Here is a 20,736-nt window from a genome sequence, read left to right on the forward strand (position 1 = left end):
CCACTCCTGCGTTGTCTTGGCTATGTGCTTAGGTTCGTTTGTCCTATTGGAAGGCGAACGTTTACCCCACTCTGAGGTCCTGAGTTCTCTGGAGCAGGTTTTCATCAAGGATCTCTCTGTACTTTTCTCTGTTCATCTTTCCCTCGATCCTGTCTAGTCTCTCAGTCCCTGCCGCTGAAAGACACCCCCACAGCATGATGCTGCCATCACCATCTGCACCCACCTACCTCAGTAAACCTAGTACTCTCAGTGTTAAACTCTCTGTCTCCACCCCCCCCCTTCTCACTCTGTGTTGACTAAAACCTAGGTTGAGTTATGTGAAAGGCTCTCCTCTGTATTTAAACCTGGTCCCTGCTCTAGTTCCCCTTCTCTCCTGCCTAGCAGAAGAGATATATACTGCAGCAGGTAATGGCTGCTGTCACCTTGTTCGATTGGCCTGATAATAGAAAAACATCTGACTTTACACTGCTAAATCAGACGCTGAGCCACTCCACTCCACACCATTTGTACAGTCCGAAGTGCACTATGAGCCGATTACGATTTAGGAAATGTACTTTTTTCCTATGCACGCCTTTCCTATGTCAGTAGTTGGTATTCAGACTTGCCTCAAGTAGGTGCGTAACAGGCTTTGCAGGCGTGGTTCCCTTTGCGCACGCTGAATACATTTAATTAAAATGCTGAAAACCCTCCCACTTGCTGGCCAACAGATTTTCTCGTGGAGTTTTCATTCAATAGGGTTTTCAGTACAATTATCTTAAGCTATTCCTTTAAATACGGTTTACCTTTAATTACAATTTTGTCGATAGACTAGAATACATCAAGAGAACGGGTTCAGAATATAGGGATCAATGAAAGGAAGCCATCTAAATATATGCATAATCGTCTCCGTTTCAGCACCAATTGGTAGATTTAAAAACACTCAGATTTTGTAGATTATTTAGGGTTAGTAAAGTATGTCTGAATCATAAAAAAATCTGGTTTGGAGAGCCTTTACACACAAAATATATTGATGAATCAAAAATACAGTGATTTGATTCATCCTGAAAATGTTCATATTCAAGTTCCATCAGTAAAATATTGGAAGGTTGAAAAAAGTGTACAATAAAGGTTGAACAATAATCCTATAAATCTACCCTGATCCTCACTAATCATGGAACTGTATGACAATAATCCTATAGATCTACCCTGATCCTCACTAATCATGGAACTGTATGACAATAATCCTATAAATCTACCCTGATCCTCACTAATCATGGAACTGTATGACAATAATCCTATAAATCTACCCTGATCCTCACAAATCATGGAACTGTATGACAATAATCCTATAAATCTACCCTGATCCTCACAAATCATGGAACTGTATGACAATAATCCTATAGATCTACCCTGATCCTCACTAATCATGGAACTGTATGACAATAATCCTATACATCTACCCTGATCCTCACTAATCATGGAACTGTATGACAATAATCCTATAAAGCTACCCTGATCCTCACTAATCATGGAACTGTATGACAGCGGTCGAGTCGTCGTAAACTGTGCGTTCCATAATGATTAAAATAGGCTACATGTCCCAGATTATTGCACATTATTAGGCTAATATGATCCACTAATGCTAGCCACCATCAGGAACAACTACACAGACATGACAGAGGAAAGAAAGGTAAACGGAATGAAATGGAATGATGCAAAATATAAACTACAAATGAAGAAAACTAACACTAAAGTAACAGTTATAAATGTATGTGGGTATTACTGATGGGTGGCTCCTGATAGTGGCTAATATTTAAAATGATACAAATTGTAAAATAAAAAGGTGAAAAGCCTGGTTATATAATTAAAACATTCTAAAGCGCATACATGAACTCGTCAGGTTCAAACCTACAGAAGCGTCTCCAAATGTCATCCATGCAAATTATGATGGCACGCAAAAAAATTCTAAATAAAGGCGCAGTTATTTATAGCCTACTTCACTGTGGAAAAGGGGCCACAATATATGTCATGTTTATATGATTTTCAGTTTGCTTCTATTTGACTGGTTTCACATTCATCTCCAGGGATCATAAGGAAAAATTATCTCCAAACGAATTACTCATTTACCTAGCTCTTATCAGTAGCTTTTGTTTTTTCTATTGGAAAAAAATGAAGTAGCCTAGATGCTTTTTCCACTTGGAACCGATAGGTTCGCTAGATCTTATTCATGGTTTCCTCGTGCATATTATGAGAGAATTAAGTCAAGGTCAGAATACGGTGTATCTGTAGACACACTCGGCCACACCGTCATCTCGAATAGCGAGCGGGTGAATAGCATGCTATTCTCATGTTTAAATTCAAGATCAGAATACGCACAGAGAGAAAAGTGCATAAAAAGGGAATTACTTTCCATTTACGCTCGCTTAACTCGGGTCGGAATCAGCCCGTAGAGCACTGAACAGGGAGAGGAGAGGCAGGGAGGATTGTATATCATATTAGTAGTGTCTCTTACTCTCTACACTCTACTCTCAGCTGGTTATGTTTTGGTCTCCTCTCTCGTTTCTGTCTCCATCATTCTACACGGTTGCTACTTCAGAAGCTTGAGGAATAAAACAGTTGCCGTGTTGTTTACAATTTTAAATAAAAAGACCCAGGCCAACATAGATAATAAAACAGTTCCATCTCTGTGGGGACAGCCCGTCCGTGGGGGTGGATTAATTTCATGTTCAACTCAATTAATGAAAGAGCTTGTCAAACAAAAGACAGAGATTGAATGGAGTTCCCACAACTGGAGTTCCCACATATGCTGAGCAATTGTTGGCTGCTTTTCCTTCACTCTGCGGTCCAACTCATCCCGAGTGGTGCAGTGGTCTAAGTCGTCCTGGTTAGGGTTTGGCCGGGGTAGGCCGTCATTGTAAATACGAATTTGTTCTTAACTGACTTGCCTGGTTAAATAAAGGTTAAAGGTTAAATAAAAAAAATAGGTTGGTTGAGGTCAGGTGATTGTGGAGGCCAGGTCATCTGATGCAGCACTCCATCACTCTCTTTCTTGGTCAAATAGCCCTTGCACAGCCTGGATCTGTGTTGGGTCATTTGTCCTGTTGAAAAACAAATTATAGTCCCACTAAGGGCAAACCAGGTAGGAAAGCGTATCGCTGCAGAATGCTATGGTAACCATGCTGGTAAAGTGTGCCTTGAATTCTAAATAAATCACTGACAGTGTCACTAGCAAAGCACCCCACACCATCACACCTCCTCCTTGCTTCACGGTGGGAACCACACATGCTGAGATCATCAGTTCACGTACTCTGCATCTCACAAAGACACGGCTGTTGGAACCAAAAATCTCAAATTTGGACTCATCAGACCAAAGGACAGATTTCCACCGGTCTAATGTCTATTGTTTCTTGGCCCAAGTTTTTCTTCTTGTTGATGTCTTTTAGTAGTGGTTTCTTTGCAGAAATTTGACCATGAAGGCCTGATTTACACAGTCTCCTCTGAACAGTTGATGTTGAGATGTGTCTGTTACTTGAACTCTGTGAACTCTAATGAACGTATTCTCTGCAGCAGAGGTAACTCTGGGTCTTCCTTTCCTGTTGCGGTCCTCATGAGAGCCAGTTTCATCATAGCACTTGATCGTTTTTGTGACTGCAATTGAATAAACTTTAAAAGTTCTTGAAGTTTTCCGGATTGACTGACCTTCATGTCTTAAGGCAATGATGGACTGTCGTTTCTCTTTGTTTATTTGAGCTGCTTTGCCATAATATGAACTTGGTGTTTTACCAAATAGGGCTATCTTCTGTATAGAACCCCTACCTTGTCACAACACAACTGATTTTCTTAAACGCATTAAGAAGGAAAGAAATTCCACAAATTAACTTTTAACGAGGCACACCTGTTAATTGAAATGCATTCCAGATGACAACCTGATGAAGCTGGTTGAGAGAATTCCAAGAGTGTACAAAGCTGTCATCAAGGCAAAGGGTGGCTACTTTGAAGAATCTCAAATGTAAAATATATTTTGATTTGTTTAAAAAAAAATTGGTTAGGTCATAGTTTTGATGTCTTCACTATTATTCTACAATGTAGAACATTTTGAAAAATAAAGAAAAACCCTGGGGGGGTGCCTGTTTTGCATGTTATTTTGGCATTAATACGAGTCACATATCAGTACCAGTTAATAAAGCCGCATACAAACTTGGTCTCTTTTTTTCTTCCTTGAGTAAGGCAGCTCCAAAATGTAGGTGTTTCAGCCTAGCTCAGTGCTTTCTGTGGTGGTGGGGCAGCCAGCAGAAAATACAGAGCGTAGGGGTTGGTAATGTTCTCTAGTTGTGCCATGATTGGCTCAGTCTTCTGTCACTCATGGGGACATTACGTGACCGCTAAATCTATGGGTAGAGCTAGAATATTCAAGCCCCTTGGGTGCTGCCATAGATCTACATTAGAAGCGCCCATCCAAGAAGGCTCGAGGTCATTGGCCACAGATAAAATTATGTCAAATCATGTTATATCTACAGCAGCTTTGATTGGACTTTCAAAATCTTAGCTAGCAAGCTAGCAGCCATCATCATGAATCAAGTTGACAGTCTACTGGCAAATCCTTTTTAATCCTTGGCATAATGAGGATAATTAATTTAAAGAAATAATAGATAAAACGTATCAGCCTCGGTACTCATCGGCCATTGGATATAATCATTACACAACAAGTTGGAAATCGCAAATTCAACAATGAGTGGTTTGGATGGGATCAGTGACTAACGACAAGCATTGCAAAGCAATCACTAGCCTGCTATTCAGTGGAGTGGGTGTGTGGTCCCAAGTCTGGGTTTAAGGGTGTCTTTTCCAAGCTTAAAATGATAAACATTCAATATTGGCCATGGTGTCAATCCAGCATGACTTCTGCCGCGCTCAGAACAACCTGGAAACTCAGGACTGGGAAATCAGATTTCAGTAAGTTTAAGACAACTGGGAACTCTGAAAAAAAACGATCCCCGACTGGGAAAATATGTTTTGAACGGTCATCCAACTCGGAATTGCAAGTCGGGAACTCTGGCCTCTTTTTAGAGTTCAGACCTGAAGATCACTGACGTCATCATGATTCAACCTTGTTTTTGTCCGAGTTCCCAGTTGTCTTGAAGCACCATAAATCCAGAGAAAGCCAGACTTTGATGATAAAGTTTGATGACAAAATTTGCCCACGAAGGACCGCCGCACCACCTCCCTGTTCAAGTAACAAAGCACAACAAGGTGAGTCCAAAAATGTCTTGTATGCTGCTGCATAAATTATGTAATATGCCAAGGAGATGGGTATACTGTAGCTGAGAAAGTAATTCTAAGTGTATATTGTGTAGTAAGCTGTTAGTGGCTCATGTGCATCACCCTAGTAATTTGGTCCCATTTCCCCTCTTAATTTCGCCTATTGTTCTGACTTGCACATGTAGCCTATAGCCTGTTTTAGAGAAATGTAATGATCTAATATTGTAAGAGCTTTCATTATCTGCTTATATGCCCCCTTTATTTATCCTACGGTTCTGACTTGGTGTACAGGGAGAATACTGTAAGAAGGGCCTATGTTCTGAATTCTGTCACTGTACATTTCAAAAGTTCTGAACATATAGTTATATTAACTATGTCCGTCCCAGCTCGCTCGTTAATGTCTAAATTGAAATTACGGAGTGCCTCTTATCCGCTCGTTGTCCCCTTATGCCGTAGTTTGTACATCTCAATTGTCAGTAGAAACCACATTTGTTTAATCAAGTCAGCCATATCAGCGATGTTTTTTTAAAAGGCAGTAAATGAGGCTGAATGATTTCCAAGATGGCGTAGCAGTCTGTTTTGTCTTGTCCTGTCCCTTGTATATATCGTTTTTCTTCGTAAATATTTCATATATATTTGTATAATTTTTTAATCTAATTTTCCATGGACTGAACATACTCTCCTGCAACCCGCCTCACCCAATATGGATCTGCTATTTTTACATTTTTTAACCGGAACCCCATTCAGAAGCTAACTAGCTAGTAGTCAGTTAGCCACTGCTAGCGGTCGTCACCGTTAACGCGGACTGCCAGCCTCAGCCCGGGCAACTCCTGCCAGCCTGCACAGTGCGATATCTACGCAGAGCATATCGGACTGCTTTTCTCTACCACATCTCCGGATTCCTGAACCTTTACTCCGGATCATCGCAGCTAGCTAGCTGCTATCCAAGTGGCGACTCCTGGCTAACGTCTCTGTCCCGAAGCAAGCACCAGTTAGCCTGGAGCTAGCCTCGAACTAGGCTCATCTCCCGGCTAGCCGAAGAGATTCCATCAAGCAATCCCTGGGCTTCAATTACCTCTTTTGCCAATTGGCCTGAACCCTTTGCTGCCGACACGGAGCCCCGCCGATCCATCACAACTGGTCTACTGACGTAACCGTCCGGTCGGGTTTCTGTCCCGAAGCAAGCACCAGTTAGCCTGGAGCTAGCCTCGAGCTAGGCCCTTCTCCCAGCTAGCTGAAGAATTCTATCAGATAATTCCTGGGCTTCAATACCTCTTCTGCCAATAGGCCTCGACCATTTTCTGCCGACACGGAGCCCCGCCGATCCATCACGATTGGTCTGCCGACGTAACCGTCCGAGGGGGTTTCAACAGACTCTCCCGTTGCGACGTCCACCTGAGGCCCATCTGCTAGCTTGTTGCTAGCCCCGGCCTGCTAGCTGTCTGAATTGCCGTGCCACCAGCTAGCCTAGCTACTCACTGGACCCTATGATCACTCTGTTACACATGCCCTTCCCTAATGTAGATATGCCTTGTCTATTGTTGTTTTGGTTAGTAATTTTTGTCTTATTTCACTGTAGAGCCTCCCTTATGTTCCACCCCCCACACGTGCAGTGACTACACCTGGATTAAATGGTGCCTCTAGAGACAAAACCTCTCTGCTCGTCACTCAATGTCTGGGCTTACCTCCACTGAACTCATATCCTACCATACCCTTGTCTGTACATTATGCCTTGAATCTATTCTTCCGCACCCAGAAACTGCTCCTTTTACTCTCTGTTCCGAACGCACTAGACGACCAGTTCTTTTAGCCTTTAGCCGTACTCTTATCCTACTCCTCCTCAGTTCCTCTGGTGATGTAGAGGTTAACCCAGGCCCTGCAGCCCCCAGCATCACTCCCATTCCCCAGGCGCTCTCATTTGTTGACTTCTGTAACAGTAAAAGCATTGGTTTCATGCATGTTAACATTAGAAGCCTCCTCCCTAAGTTTGTTTTATTCACTGCTTTAGCACACTCCGCCAACCCGAATGTCCTAGCTGTGTCTGAATCCTGGCATAGGAAGGCCACCAAAAATCCTGAAATTTCCATCCCTAACTATAACATTTTCCGACAAGATAGAACTGCCAAAGGGGTCAGAGTTGCAATCTACTGCAGAGATAGCCTGCAGAGTTCTGTCATAGTATCCAGGTCTGTGCCCAAACAATTCGAGCTTCTACTTTTAAAAATCCACCTTTCCAGAAACAAGTCCCTCATAGACCCCCCTCATCCCCCAGCTGTGTCTTGGACATCATATGTGAATTGATTGCCTCTCATCTATCTTCAGAGTTCGTACTGTTAGGTGACCTAAACTGGGACATGCTTAACACCCCAGCCGTCCTACAATCTAAGCTAGATGCCCTCAATCTCACACAAATCATCAAGGAACCTACCAGATACAACCCTAAATCCATGGGCACCCTCCCTGCTGCCTACTGCACTGAGAATAGGAAACACTGTCACCACCGATATATCCCAACTACAACATTTTCTGTCAAGATAGACCTGCCAAAGGGGGAGGAGTTGCAATCTACTCTAGAGATAGCCTGCAAAGTTCTGTCATACTTTCCAGGTCTATGCCCAAACAGCTTAAAAATTAATCTCTCCAGAAATAAATCTCTCACTGTTGCCGCCTGTTATAGACCCCCCTCAGCTTCCGGCTGTGCCCTGGGCACCATATGTGAAATGATTGCCCCTCATCTATCTTCAGAGTATATTCTGTTAGGTGACCTAAACTGGGATATGCCGGCATTCCTACAATCTAAGCTAGATGCCCTCAATCTCACACAAATTATCAAGGAACCCAACAGGTACAACCCTAAATCCGTAAACATGGGCACCCTCATAGATATTATCCTGACCAACTTGCCCTCCAAATACACCTCTGCTGTTTTCAAACAGGATCTCAGTGATCACTGCCTCATTGCCTGCATCTGCTATGGGTCCGCGGTCAAACGACCACCCTCATCACTGTCAAACGCTCCCTAAAACACTTCTGCGAGCAGGCCTTTCTAATCGACCTGGCCCGGGTATCCTGGAAGAATATTGACCTCATCCCGTCAGTCGAGGATGCCTGGTCGTTCTTTAAAAGTAATTTCCTCACCATCTTAAATAAGCATGCCCCTTTGAAAAAATGTAGAACTAAGAACAGATATAGCCCTTGGTTCACTCCAGATCTGACTGACCTCGACCAGCACAATGACATCCTGTGGCGGACTGCACTAGCATTGAATAGTCCCCGCAATATGCAACTTTTCAGGGAAGTCAAGAACCAATACTCAATCAGTCAGGAAAGCAAAGACTAGCTTTGTCAAACAGAAATTTGCATCCTGTAGCTCTAACTCTAAAATGTTTTGGGACACTGTAAAGTCCATGGAGAATAAGAGCACATCCTCCCAGCTGCCCACTGCACTGAGGCTAGGTAACACTGTCACCACCGTTAAATCCATGATAATTGAGAAGTTCAATAAGCATTTCTCTACAGCTGGCCATGCTTTCCTCCTGGCTACCCCAACCCCGGCCAACAGCTCTGCACCCCCCGTGGCTACTTGTCCAAGCCTCCACAGCTTCTCCTTCACCCAAATCCAGATAACAGATGTTCTGAAAGAGCTGCAAAACCTGGACCCGTACAAATCAGCTGGGCTAGACAATCTGGACACTCTCTTTCTAAAATTATCTTCCGCCATTGTTGCAACCCCTATTACCAGTCTGTTCAACCTCTCTTTCGTATTGTCCGAGATCCCTAAAGATTGGAAAGCTGCCGCAGTCATCCCCCTCTTCAAAGGGGGTGACACTCTAGACCCAAACTGTTATAGACCTATATCCATCCTGCCCTGACTTTCTAGTCTTCGAAAGCCAAGTTAATAAACAGATCACTGACCATTTCAAAACCCACCGTACCTTCTCCGCTGTGCAATCGGTTTTCTCAAATGACCGCCTGGCCTGGTTCACCAACTACTTCTCCGACAGAGTTCAGTGTGTCAAATCGGAGGGCCTGTTGTCCGGACCTCTGGCAGTCTCTATGGGGATACCTCAGGATTCAATTCTCAGTCGAGTCTTTTCTCTGTATATATCAACGATGTCGCTCATGCTGCAGGTGATTCCATGATCCACCTCTACGCAGATGACACCATTCTGTATACATCTGGCCCTTCTTTGGACACTGTGTTAACAAACCTCCAAACGAGCTTCAACGCCATACAACACTCCTTCCGTGGCCTCCGACTGCTTTTAAATGCTAGTAAAACTATGTGCATGTTCTTCAACTGATTGCTACCCGCACCCTCCCGCCCGACTAGCATCACTTGTCTGGACGGTTCTGACCTAGAATATGTGGACAACTATCATACCTAGGTGTTTAGTTAGACTGTAAACTCTCCTTCCAGACTCACATGAAAAAACTCCAATCCAAAATTAAATCTAGAATCGGCTTCCTATTTCACAACTAAGCCTCCTTCACTCATGCCGCCAAACATACCCTCGTAAAACTGACTATCCTACCGATCCTTGACGATGTAATTTACAAAATAGCCTCCAACACTCTACTCAGCAAACTGAATGTAGTCTATCACAGTGCCATCCGTTTTATCACCAAAGCCCCTTATACTACCCATCACTACGACCTGTATGCTCTCGTTGGCTGGCCCTCACTACATATCCGTCGCCAAACCCACTGGCTCCAGGTCATCTATAAGTCTTTGCTTGGTAAAGCCTCGCTTTATCTCAGCTCACTGGTCACCAAAGCAACACCCGTAGCACTCGCTCCAGCAGGTATATGGTGTTCAACCTTCCCAAGTTCTCTCACGCACCCCGCTCCTCCGCTCTCTCCACTGGCTTCCAGTTGAAGCTCGCATCCGCTACAAGACCATGGTGATTGCCTACGGAGCTGTGAAGGGAACGGCACCTCCATACCTTCAGGCTCTGATCAGGCCCTACACCCAAACAAGGGCACTGCGTTCATCCACCTCTGGCCTGCTGGCCCCCCTACCTCTGAGGAAGCACAGTTCCCGCTCAGCCCAGTCAAAACTGTTCGCTGCTCTGGCACCCCAATGGTGGAACAAGCTCCCTCACGACGCCAGGACAGCGGAGTCAGTCACCACCTTCCGGAGACACCTGAAACCCCACCTCTTTAAGGAATACCTAGGATAGGATAAAGTAATCCTTCTAACCCCCCCCCCTAAAAGATTTAGATGCACTATTGTAAAGTGGTTGTTCCACTGGATATCATAAGGTGAATGCACCAATTTGTAAGTCGCTCTGGATAAGAGCGTCTGCTAAATGACTTAAATGTAAATGTATATTTCACTGGTCATCCCCAAAGCCAACACTTCCTTTGGCCGTCTTTCCTTCCAGTTTACTGCTGCCAATGACTGGAACGAATTGCAAAAATCTCTGAAGCTGGAGTCTTATATCTCCCTTCCTAACTTTAAACATCAGCTATGTGAGCAACTTACCGATCACTGTACCTGTACACAGCCAATCTGTAAATAGCACACCCGACTACCTCGTCCCCATATTATTTCTTGCCCTCTTGCTCTTTTGCACCCCAGTATCTCTACCTGCACATTCATCATCTGCACATCTACCACTCCAGTATTAGTTCTAAATTGTAATTATTTTAGCCTCTAGGACCTATTTATTGCCTACCTCCCTACTCTTCTACATTTGTACACACTGTACATAGATTTTTCGATTTTTCTTTTCTTTTGTGTTATTGACTGTACCTTTGTTTGTGTGTAACTCTGTGTTGTTGTTTTTGCCGCACTTGTCGCAGTTGTAAATGAGAACTTGTTCTCAACTGGCATACCTGGTTAAATAAAGGTGAAATAAATACATAAAATGAACTGTTTCGCTGCTAGAAAAGGCTCCACTGATAGCCAGGTGTAGCAGTGGTAAAATGTTGGGAATGCTGTTGGGACTCTGCTGTTGGGACAGCTTAATGTAGGCCCTAACAGTATGTGGGCATCATTTGTCACCGTTATAGTGCAATTAATGTATTCTTTAGTGTTGTGTTGTGTAGTGGGCTTGCTGGCATGCAGCTATACCTGCTAAAATCCCTGACTGTGTATGACCTGCCTTTCTCCGGAAGCTCCAGAGAGTTAAACATTGTAATTAGTCATCGACAGCTATTTACAGTCTAGAAAGTGGATGTGTCCCAGAAAAGTAGTGGCGTTCCAAGTGGCATCCTATTCATTATATAATGGGCTCTGGTCGAAAGTAGTGCGCTAAATAGGGAATAGGGTGCGATTTTGGAAGCGGGCACTGTTTCATGTGTACAAATACAGTTCCTATCGTGAAACAGTGAAATGCCTTTCTGTGATGTCTCTATACAGTCTAGAATGATGTGTCCCAGAAAAGTAGTGGCGTTCCAAGTGGCATCCTATTCATTATATAATGGGCTCTGGTCGAAAGTAGTGCGCTAAATAGGGAATAGGGTGCGATTTTGGAAGCGGGCACTGTTTCATGTGTACAAATACAGTGAAATACCTATCTGTGATACAGTGAAATGCCTTTCTGTGATGTCTCTCTGTACAGAGGAGACAGGAGGCTGACGGGCCTGATCTTAAGGATCAGAAAGTAAGGGTGAAAGGTCATTGGATCTGGAGGCAGCTGTTAAATCATTATCACACGCAGACACTCACACACAATCTCTCGATTTAGTCACATACCCTGGCTGCATTGGGTTAAGGTCCCCTCAGATGGCCTCCCTCCACAACAACCCATCTCTCGCTATCTCTCTCTCCCACCAACTATCTCCTGCTGCATGGTACAAATCATTCCCTAAGTTCTAGACCTCAGCTGAGTCTGGTAATGAATGGTGTGGCTGTTGAACAAGTTGAGGAGACTAAATTACTTGGCGTTACCTTAGATTGTAAACTGTCATGGTCAAAACATAGATTCAATGGTTGTAAAGATGGGGAGAGGTCTGTCCGTACTAAGAAGATGCTCTGCTTTTTGGACACCACACCCCACAAAGCAAGTTCTGCAGGCTCTAGTTTTGTCTAATCTTGATTATTGTCCAGTCGTATGGTCGAGTACTGCAAGGAAAGACCTAGTTAAGCTGCAGCTGGCACAGAACAAAGCAGCATGCTCTTCAGTGTAATCAGAGGTCTGATATAAATACTATGGATGCCAGTCTCTCTTGGCTAAGAGTTGAGGAAACTGACTGCATCACTTATTCTTTTTATAAGAAACATTAATGTGTTGAAAATCTCAAATTGTTTGCATAGTCAACTTACACACAGCTCTGACACACACTCTTACCCCAACAGACATGCCACCAGGGGTCTTTTCACAGTCCCCAAATCAAGAAAAAAAATCAAGAAAGCGTACAGTATTATATAGAACCATTTTTGAATGGAACTCTGTTCCATCTCATATTGCTCAAATAAACAGCAAACCTGGTTTAAAAAAACAGATAAAGCAACACCTCACGGTACAACGCCTCTCCCCTATTTGACCCAGATAGGTTGTGTGTATGTATTGGTATGTAGGCTACGTAGGCCTTTAAAATGTTTTTATATAGTTCTGTCCTTGTGCTGTTCTTGTCTATTAATGTTCTGTATTATGTCATGTTTCTTACTCTGACTAATGCCTGTAACATGACCCAGGTTATAACTCAACTAGAGTGTATACCAATAGTGTTGGATCTGTGACGTCCACTTATATTGATCATATCTTCACTAATGATGCAGGCTTTGCTCCAAAATAGAATCAGTTTCCATTGGCTGTAGTGGCCATGACATTGTGGCAATAACAAGGAAATATGAGATCATCCAAAACATTTTCTCAGGACTCTTTTGTTGAACATGTAAAACATCTATTTTGGTCTGATGCGTAAAAAGGAGGATAATCCAGAATCTAGTATTTGTAAAATTATTATTTCCAATTGTTGGCAAAGATGCACCTGTTAAGAAACTAACTGTGAGAACTGAAAAATGGTATGGTTCAAAGAAATTATGCAAAAAAACAGTGGAAAACAAGTCAGGCTGCTCAGCTGACTGGTTGACATACAACATGTCTCAAGTGACAGTGACTAAACTAATATATGTATTTTATATTACCAAAACAAGATAAATGACTTTGGAACACCTTAAATGATATTATGGGCAGAAAACCCAATTCATCTCCATCGTTCATGATGGGCCATTTATAACAAAACCTTTTGATATAGCCAATCATTTCAATGACTATTTCACTGGAAGTGGACAAACTGAGAAGTGAAATGACAACATTGAACAGTGAACCATCATATTTGTGTATTGAAGATTTAATAATGGAAGAGAACGATTGCTGTTTTTAATTTGGTCAAGTTTGTGTGGAAGAGGTGGGGAAATTATTTTGATCCACTAGTAATGATAAGCCACCAGGTATAGACAACCTAGATGGGAAACTATTGAGAATGGTAGCAGACTGATTGTATACTACAGTAAATACTACAGTAAAGTCTGCAGAAACACTACAGTGAATACTAGTATTTATACCATAGTATATTATAGCATTTTTTTATGTGGGGTTCTATATACAGTATATATTTTCCATTGCAGTTGGACCATGTTGGGTTGTACATTCAGTTGGGTCTGTGTGAAATGTTGTAGCGCGGTGTGGGGAAGCCTAAACAGTGGTGCACCATAAGCTATTCAGACCTGGGTGGGTTCAAATAATATTTGAAATCTATCAAATACTTTGAGTGTTTGTTCTAGCCTACCTGGAGTGCCAGATGGGCAGGGTTTTCACCTTTTCAACTTTTCTATTAGTGCCATTGTACCAGGCAAGCTCAATCAAGCACAGATATAGTATTTAAAAATATTTCAAATAGTATTTGAACCGAGGTCTGATGATTTACTGTGTTCCTCCTCACTGATATTGAACATTTTCCATTGAGGCTTTGACTGCTGCCGTTCATTTTTGTATTTTAATGGGAATTACTCAAGTCTGATGATTCACAGAGAGATCAAGCCACATAATTAAAGAATGTGGAAGAAAATACTCAGAGGTCTCTGAAGAATGAGCTCAGAGAGAGAGAGAGAGAAAGAGAAGAGAGTAAAATAGAGAAAGGAAGATAGCGAGGGAGTAAGAGAAAGGGGGAGAGGCAGAGAGAGAGAGAGGTAGAGAGAGCAGGATTGTTTTGGAGAGCTGGTAAAAAATGAGGTCATGGGAAGTGAAAGGATTGAGGGTTAGCAGGAGTCCTGTAGCCTGGGCTCCTCCCCTCCTTTTATGAGACGGCCTTTAGCAGCAGAGCCCATAGAATTAGAATGAGTAGAACAGGGGCAGAAGCTCTGACCATGGCAATTGTGGCTGGTGAATGGGGATGTCCGTTCTACTTTATTCTAATTCTATGGCAGAATCTTCTCTCTCAAGCTGCACCTGTCCCTCTCTGGGCTGCTCTCAGCAGGAAGGGCCAGGGCCTCCTGCCACAGGTCCTGGCACTGTTTAAAATGCTTAATCCCCATGGCAACGCTATAGCTACCTGCAGAAGTTTCAGTCGTATTAAGCGGTGGCTCGGATCCACTGAGTGGTGGAACCAGTAAGAGCTCTTTTCAGTGGAGGAGACTGAGACTTTAAACTGTAGCTCTGACTGTCAGTCATACTAGAATCAAGTGTCTTCTTATCTTATCCCTGCTACCTAACATAAAACCCATCCATGGGAATTCAGCTTCTCTCTCAGGTTGGATTCAGAGAATTCCCACGGAGCGGTATACAGGAAGAAAAGCTCCCTCTCGTTACTCATCATAACCAAGTTATGTGTGTAGTCGTGTGTGTGAGCGTGTGTGTGCCCTGAGGCCAGTTTGAGCAGAGTATGTTGTGTTAATTAGAGGAAGTGGAGGAAGGGTGGTGAACGTGGTAGAGCAGAGCTGTGTATCATTACATCCTCAGGTCAAACACACACACACACACACACACAGGTCACATTCCTCTCTAGTGTCACATTTTAATCAACCTTAATGACCTCGTTATTGTCTCTAAGGCCTAGATTCAATCAGAACAAGCGTTAACCGGCGATAGCCGACACCCGCATAGCCGATGATTTGGCGTGTCGGAATTGTAACAGCGTTGGAGCTGTCAAATTGGTGAGTGACTGCTCTTGATCATTGTCATGAAAGCCACACCTGCCCCACTCGTGTTAGAAGTTCTCTCTCTCTCTCTCTCTCTCTCTCTTGTCTGTCTTAAACTCAAACACACAGTTTTGTCAAGCTGGTTAAGGCTTGTAAGTACGTGAGTGTGTCATAAGTGTGGTGTGAGTCCAATATTGAGACAGCAGATGTAGAACAGAATAACAATACCTTGTGAACACTATAATACCTGTGCTCAAGTTTCTCAGAGTTTCTCTTTTATCCTTAGACTTTCAATGAACCAATGTCTGTAGTGCGGTAGAACTAAGGGCTTGAAAGAATTGACTGCATCCTTTCATGTGGCTGGCTAAGGGATTGCCTATTGGTTGTTGTAAAATATGTGATCTGCATCTGTTACTATGGTGTTACTAAGAAGAAAGGCTATACGGTAGAGCTACAGTACCAGTCAAAAGTTTAAACACACCTACTCATTTCAGGGTTTTTCTTTATTTTTGCTATTTTCTACGTTGTAGAATAATACTGAAGACATCAAGATGAGGAAATACCACATATGAAATCATGTACTAACCAAAAAAGTGTTAAACAACTGAAAATATATATATTTTTTTTTTTACATTTTAGTCATTTAGCAGACGCTCTTATCCAGAGCGACTTACAGTAGAGTGCATACATTTTTACATACGGGCCCCCCGTGGGAATCGAACCCACAACCCTGGCGTTGCAAGCGCCATGCTCTACCAACTGAGCTACATTTGAGATTCTTCAAAGTAGCCACCCTTTGCCTTGATGATGGCTTTGCACACTCTTGGCATTCTCTAAACCAGCTTCATGAGGTAGTCACCAGGAATGCATTTCAATTAACAGGTCTCGTGTGGAGTACAGGTCTGCAAGGAAAATGTTAGTTGTGTAATATTCTCGACAACACAAGTGTAACAGTTGTGTCCGCAGTAGAGGGTGAGTTGGTGGTTAGAGAGGTGGAGAGGTGGTGCTGGGAAGGAAGGTTTAGTGGGGTGTTAGTGGGGCCGGGAAGGAAGGTTTTAGTGGGGTGTTAGTGGGGCCGGGAAGGAAGGTTTAGTGGGGTGTTAGTGGGGCCGGGAAGGAAGGTTTAGTGGGGTGTTAGTGGGGCCGGGAAGGAAGGTTTAGTGGGGTGTTAGTGGGGCCGGGAAGGAAGGTTTAGTGGGGTGTTAGTGAGGCCGGGAAGGAAGGTTTAGTGGGGTGTTAGTGGGGCCGCGAAGGAAGGTTTAGTGGGTTGTTAGTGGGGCCGGGAAGGAAGGTTTAGTGGGGTGTTAGTGGGGCCGGGAAGGAAGGTTTAGTGGGGTGTTAGTGGGGCCGGGAAGGAAGGTTTAGTGGGGTGTTAGTGGGGCCGGGAAGGAAGGTTTAGTGGGGTGTTAGTGGGGCCGGGAAGGAAGGTTTAGTGGGGTGTTAGTGGGGCCGGGAAGGAAGGTTTAGTGGGGTGTTAGTGAGGCCGGGAAGAGAGGTTTAGTGGGGTGTTAGTGGGGCCGGGAAGGAAGGTTTAGTGGGGTGTTAGTGGGGCCGGGAAGGAAGGTTTAGTGGGGCCGGGAAGGAAGGTTTAGTGGGGTGTTGGGGCCGGGAAGGAAGGTTTTAGTGGGGTGTTAGTGGGGCCGGGAAGGAAGGTTTAGTGGGGTGTTAGTGGGGCCGGGAAGGAAGGTTTAGTGGGGTGTTAGTGGGGCCGGGAAGGAAGGTTTAGTGGGGTGTTAGTGGGGCCGGGAAGGAAGGTTTAGTGGGGTGTTAGTGAGGCCGGGAAGGAAGGTTTAGTGGGGTGTTAGTGGGGCCCGAAGGAAGGTTTAGTGGGTTGTTAGTGGGGCCGGGAAGGAAGGTTTAGTGGGGTGTTAGTGGGGCCGGGAAGGAAGGTTTAGTGGGGTGTTAGTAGGGCCGGGAAGGAAGGTTTAGTGGGGTGTTAGTGGGGCCGGGAAGGAAGGTTTAGTGGGGTGTTAGTGGGGCCGGGAAGGAAGGTTTAGTGGGGTGTTAGTGGGGCCGGGAAGGAAGGTTTAGTGGGGTGTTAGTGGGGCCGGGAAGGAAGGTTTAGTGGGGTGTTAGTGAGGCCGGGAAGGGAGGTTTAGTGGGGTGTTAGTGGGGCCGGGAAGGAAGGTTTAGTGGGGTGTTAGTGGGGCCGGGAAGGAAGGTTTAGTGGGGCCGGGAAGGAAGGTTTAGTGGGGCCGGGAAGGAAGGTTTAGTGGGGTGTTAGTGGGGCCGGGAAGGAAGGTTTAGTGGGGTGTTAGTGGGGCTGGGAAGGAAAGTCTAGCAGAGGTCAAATGGACGTGTCGATGACGGCCTTCGTCAACTTGTAGGGCTCTCATGCCACCTTATTAGATGGAAAGAGTCAGTCATTGTGAAGGCTTGGAGCAGTGAGTTTTACACTAATATGTGGTTATGGTTAACCTTTGTTCAGTATTAGTAAGGTATAGACCTACATCAACTTGGTATATGCATGTTTTCATTTTATCCTTACATTATTTTCAGGTCATGGTTGGAATTGTTATTCTTTTAGACACTGTTTTTGGGTGTAATTGAAATTCAACGTGCTGTGTGTGTGTGTGTGTTCGTTTGTGAGTAATATGTGAGAGAGAGAGATAAAGAGAGAGATGGCCCAGGGTCTTGTACAGTGCTGTAGTCATGGCTATACCATGTGAAGGGAGAGCTGGTTGAAGGCTGGTTGAGGTTACAGAGGCCCTGAGGCGCCCTCCAGCTGTCTGCTGTCACACTGCACACGGTCTGGAAGACTGGTCACACAGTACTGCGGTTATCTGAGAGACTAGTCACACAGAGGGAGAAGGGAGAACTATTCTCTCATGGAATAAATGTCTCCACATGCCTAAACAATATCACAATCTACAGACTAGATCTGAAATTATTTTAAAGTTCACATGGCTTTTGGGGACGAGTTAAGAAAGAACCCTAATATGTTGCAGTGACGTTTTAGTCCACGTTAACCTGTCAACAGATTATGGTTATATGCATCGAGTTCCTTGTAGATACAAATGTTTGAGAGAGCCACGAGACATACAAAACGACCTGAACCTGCAATAGCTTCATGATATAATAAGCCATGTATCCCTGTGTTTATGTTTTGCAGTGAAGGAGGACTGTGGCTCTGAAGAGGAGGATGAGGAGGAAGGGGAAGAGGGGGAGGAGGAGGAGGATGGGGGTAAGGATGCCCTGGTAGAGGAGATGCTACATCAGGGGGATACAGCGGTCATCTACCCCGAAGCTCCAGAGGACGAGCAGAAGAGCATGCCTGAGAGAAAGGTCCCAGACGAGAATGGTACATCACTGCACCGTAAAACTCGTACCTTGTTTTTCTACTCATAATGACGCTATCTTCAGAGAGATAGCAGAGCTTTTCAGTGATTCGGCACATAAAACGTGGTCTTCAGTGTTTAATGTATTTTCTATCTATATATACAGGCACGCCAGACGCTCTTTCCCAGCTCCTGACCTGCCCGTACTGCTCGCGGGGCTACAAGCGCTGCACTGCCCTGAAGGAGCACATCAAGCTGCGCCACGAGAAGAGTGAGGACAACTTCAGCTGCTCCCAGTGCAGCTACACCTTCGCCTACCGCACACAGCTGGACCGTCATATGACCCAACACAAGACTCAACACAAGGAACCTGTACAGGTACCACAACCAACATGTTGGTTTGTGTGTGTGTGTGTGTGTGTGTGTGTGTGTGTGTGTGTGTGTGTGTGTGTGTGTGTGTGTGTGTGTGTGTGTGTGTGTGTGTGTGTGTGTGTGTGTGTGTGTGTGTGTGTGTGTGTGCGCGTGTGCCTGTCTCTGTGCCTGGTTCTTTCCTTGTCCCTGTGATTGGAGGATTCCCAGTTGGAGGATTCTGGCTTTCCTACATATTCCCTCCTGATTCCAGGGATCTCCAAATGGGATTTCTGGAAAACCTGTGTGTTTTGGGACAGTTACCAGACTTTTGCAACACTAATGCTGTCATTGCTTGAACTCACTCCCCCTCACAGACTGCCTGTCATTAATATACCATGAAGTGGGCAGTCCTCCCACTTGATATACAGTACCAGTCAAAAGTTTGGACACACCTATTCCAGGGCTTTTCTTTATTTTTACTATTTTCTACATTGTAGAATAATAGTGAAGACATCATAACTATGAAATAACACATGTGGAATCATGTAGTAACCAAGAAATGGTTAAACAAATAAAAATATATTTTATATTTTATATTCTTTAAAGTAGCCACTCTTGGCATTCTCTCAACCAGCTTCATGGGGTAGTCACCTGGACTGCATTTCAATTAACAGGTGTGTTAAAAGTGAATTTGGGGAATTTCTTTCCTTCTTAATGCGTTTGAGCATTAAGGTAGGGGGGTATACAGAAGATAGCCCTATTTGGTAAAATACCAAGTCAATATTATGGCAAGAACAGCTCTAATATGTAGAGAGACACGACACTGCATCATTATTTTAGGACATAAAGGTCAGTCAATCCGGAAAATTTCAAGAACTTTTCAAGTTTCTTCAAGTGCAGTCGCAAAAACCATCAAGTTCTATGATGAAACTGGCTCTCATGAGGACCGCCACAGGAAAGGAAGACCCAAAGTTACCTCTGCTGCAGAGGATAAGTTCATTAGAGTTAACAGCCTCAGAAATTGCAGCCCAAATAAATGCTTCACAGAGTTCAAGTAACAGACACATCTCAACATCAACTGTTCAGAGGAGACTGCGTGAATCCGGCCTTCATGGTCGAATTGTTGCAAAGAAACCACCACTAAAGGACACCAATAAGAAGAAGAAACTTGCTTGGGCCAAGAAACACAAGCAATAGACATTAGACTGGTGGAAATCTGTGCTTTGGTCTGATGAGTGCAAATTTGAGATTTTGGTTTCCAACCGCCGTGTCTTTTGTGAGAAGCAAGATAGGTGAACGGATGATTTCCGCATGTGTAGTTCCCAACGTGAAGCATGCAGAAGGAGGTGTGATGGTGTGGGGGTGCATTGTTGGTGACATTGCCTGTGATTTATTTAGAATTTAAGGCACACTTGACCAGCATGGCTACCACAGCATTCTGCAGCGATACGCCATCCCATCTGGTTTCGGCTTAGTGGGACTATCATTTGTTTTTCAACAGGACAGCGACACAACTCTCCTCCAGGCTGTGTAAGGGCTATTTGACCAAGAAGGAGAGTGATGGAGTGCTGCATCAGATGACCTGGCCTCCACAATCACCCGACCTCAACTCAATTGAGGTGGTTAGGGATGAGTTGGACCGCAGAGGGAAGGAAAAGCAGCCAACAAGTGCTCAGCATATGTGGGAACTCCTTCAAGACTGTTGGAAAAGCATTCCATGTGTAGCTGGTTGAGAGAATGCCAAGAGTCTGTAAAGCTGTCATCAAGGCAAAGGGTGGCTAC

At 44.2% G+C, this 20,736-nt stretch overlaps 1 protein-coding gene across 8 annotated transcripts in view; it reads left to right on the forward strand.

Moving 5' to 3' along the window:
* The window catches only part of LOC106600604 (zinc finger E-box-binding homeobox 1), a 95,568-nt gene that overhangs the window by 64,970 nt on the left and 9,862 nt on the right, over nt 1–20,736 (forward strand). For all 8 annotated transcript variants that reach the window (XM_014192096.2, XM_045714866.1, XM_045714869.1 and 5 more), the window contains 2 exons: nt 18,438–18,626; nt 18,770–18,981. In XM_014192096.2, the coding sequence (XP_014047571.2) occupies nt 18,438–18,626; nt 18,770–18,981 (401 nt within the window). The remainder of the gene's footprint in view (nt 1–18,437; nt 18,627–18,769; nt 18,982–20,736) is intronic.

Source organism: Salmo salar, chromosome ssa03 (genome assembly GCF_905237065.1).
Source record: "Salmo salar chromosome ssa03, Ssal_v3.1, whole genome shotgun sequence".
Taxonomy (NCBI): Eukaryota; Metazoa; Chordata; class Actinopteri; order Salmoniformes; family Salmonidae; genus Salmo; species Salmo salar.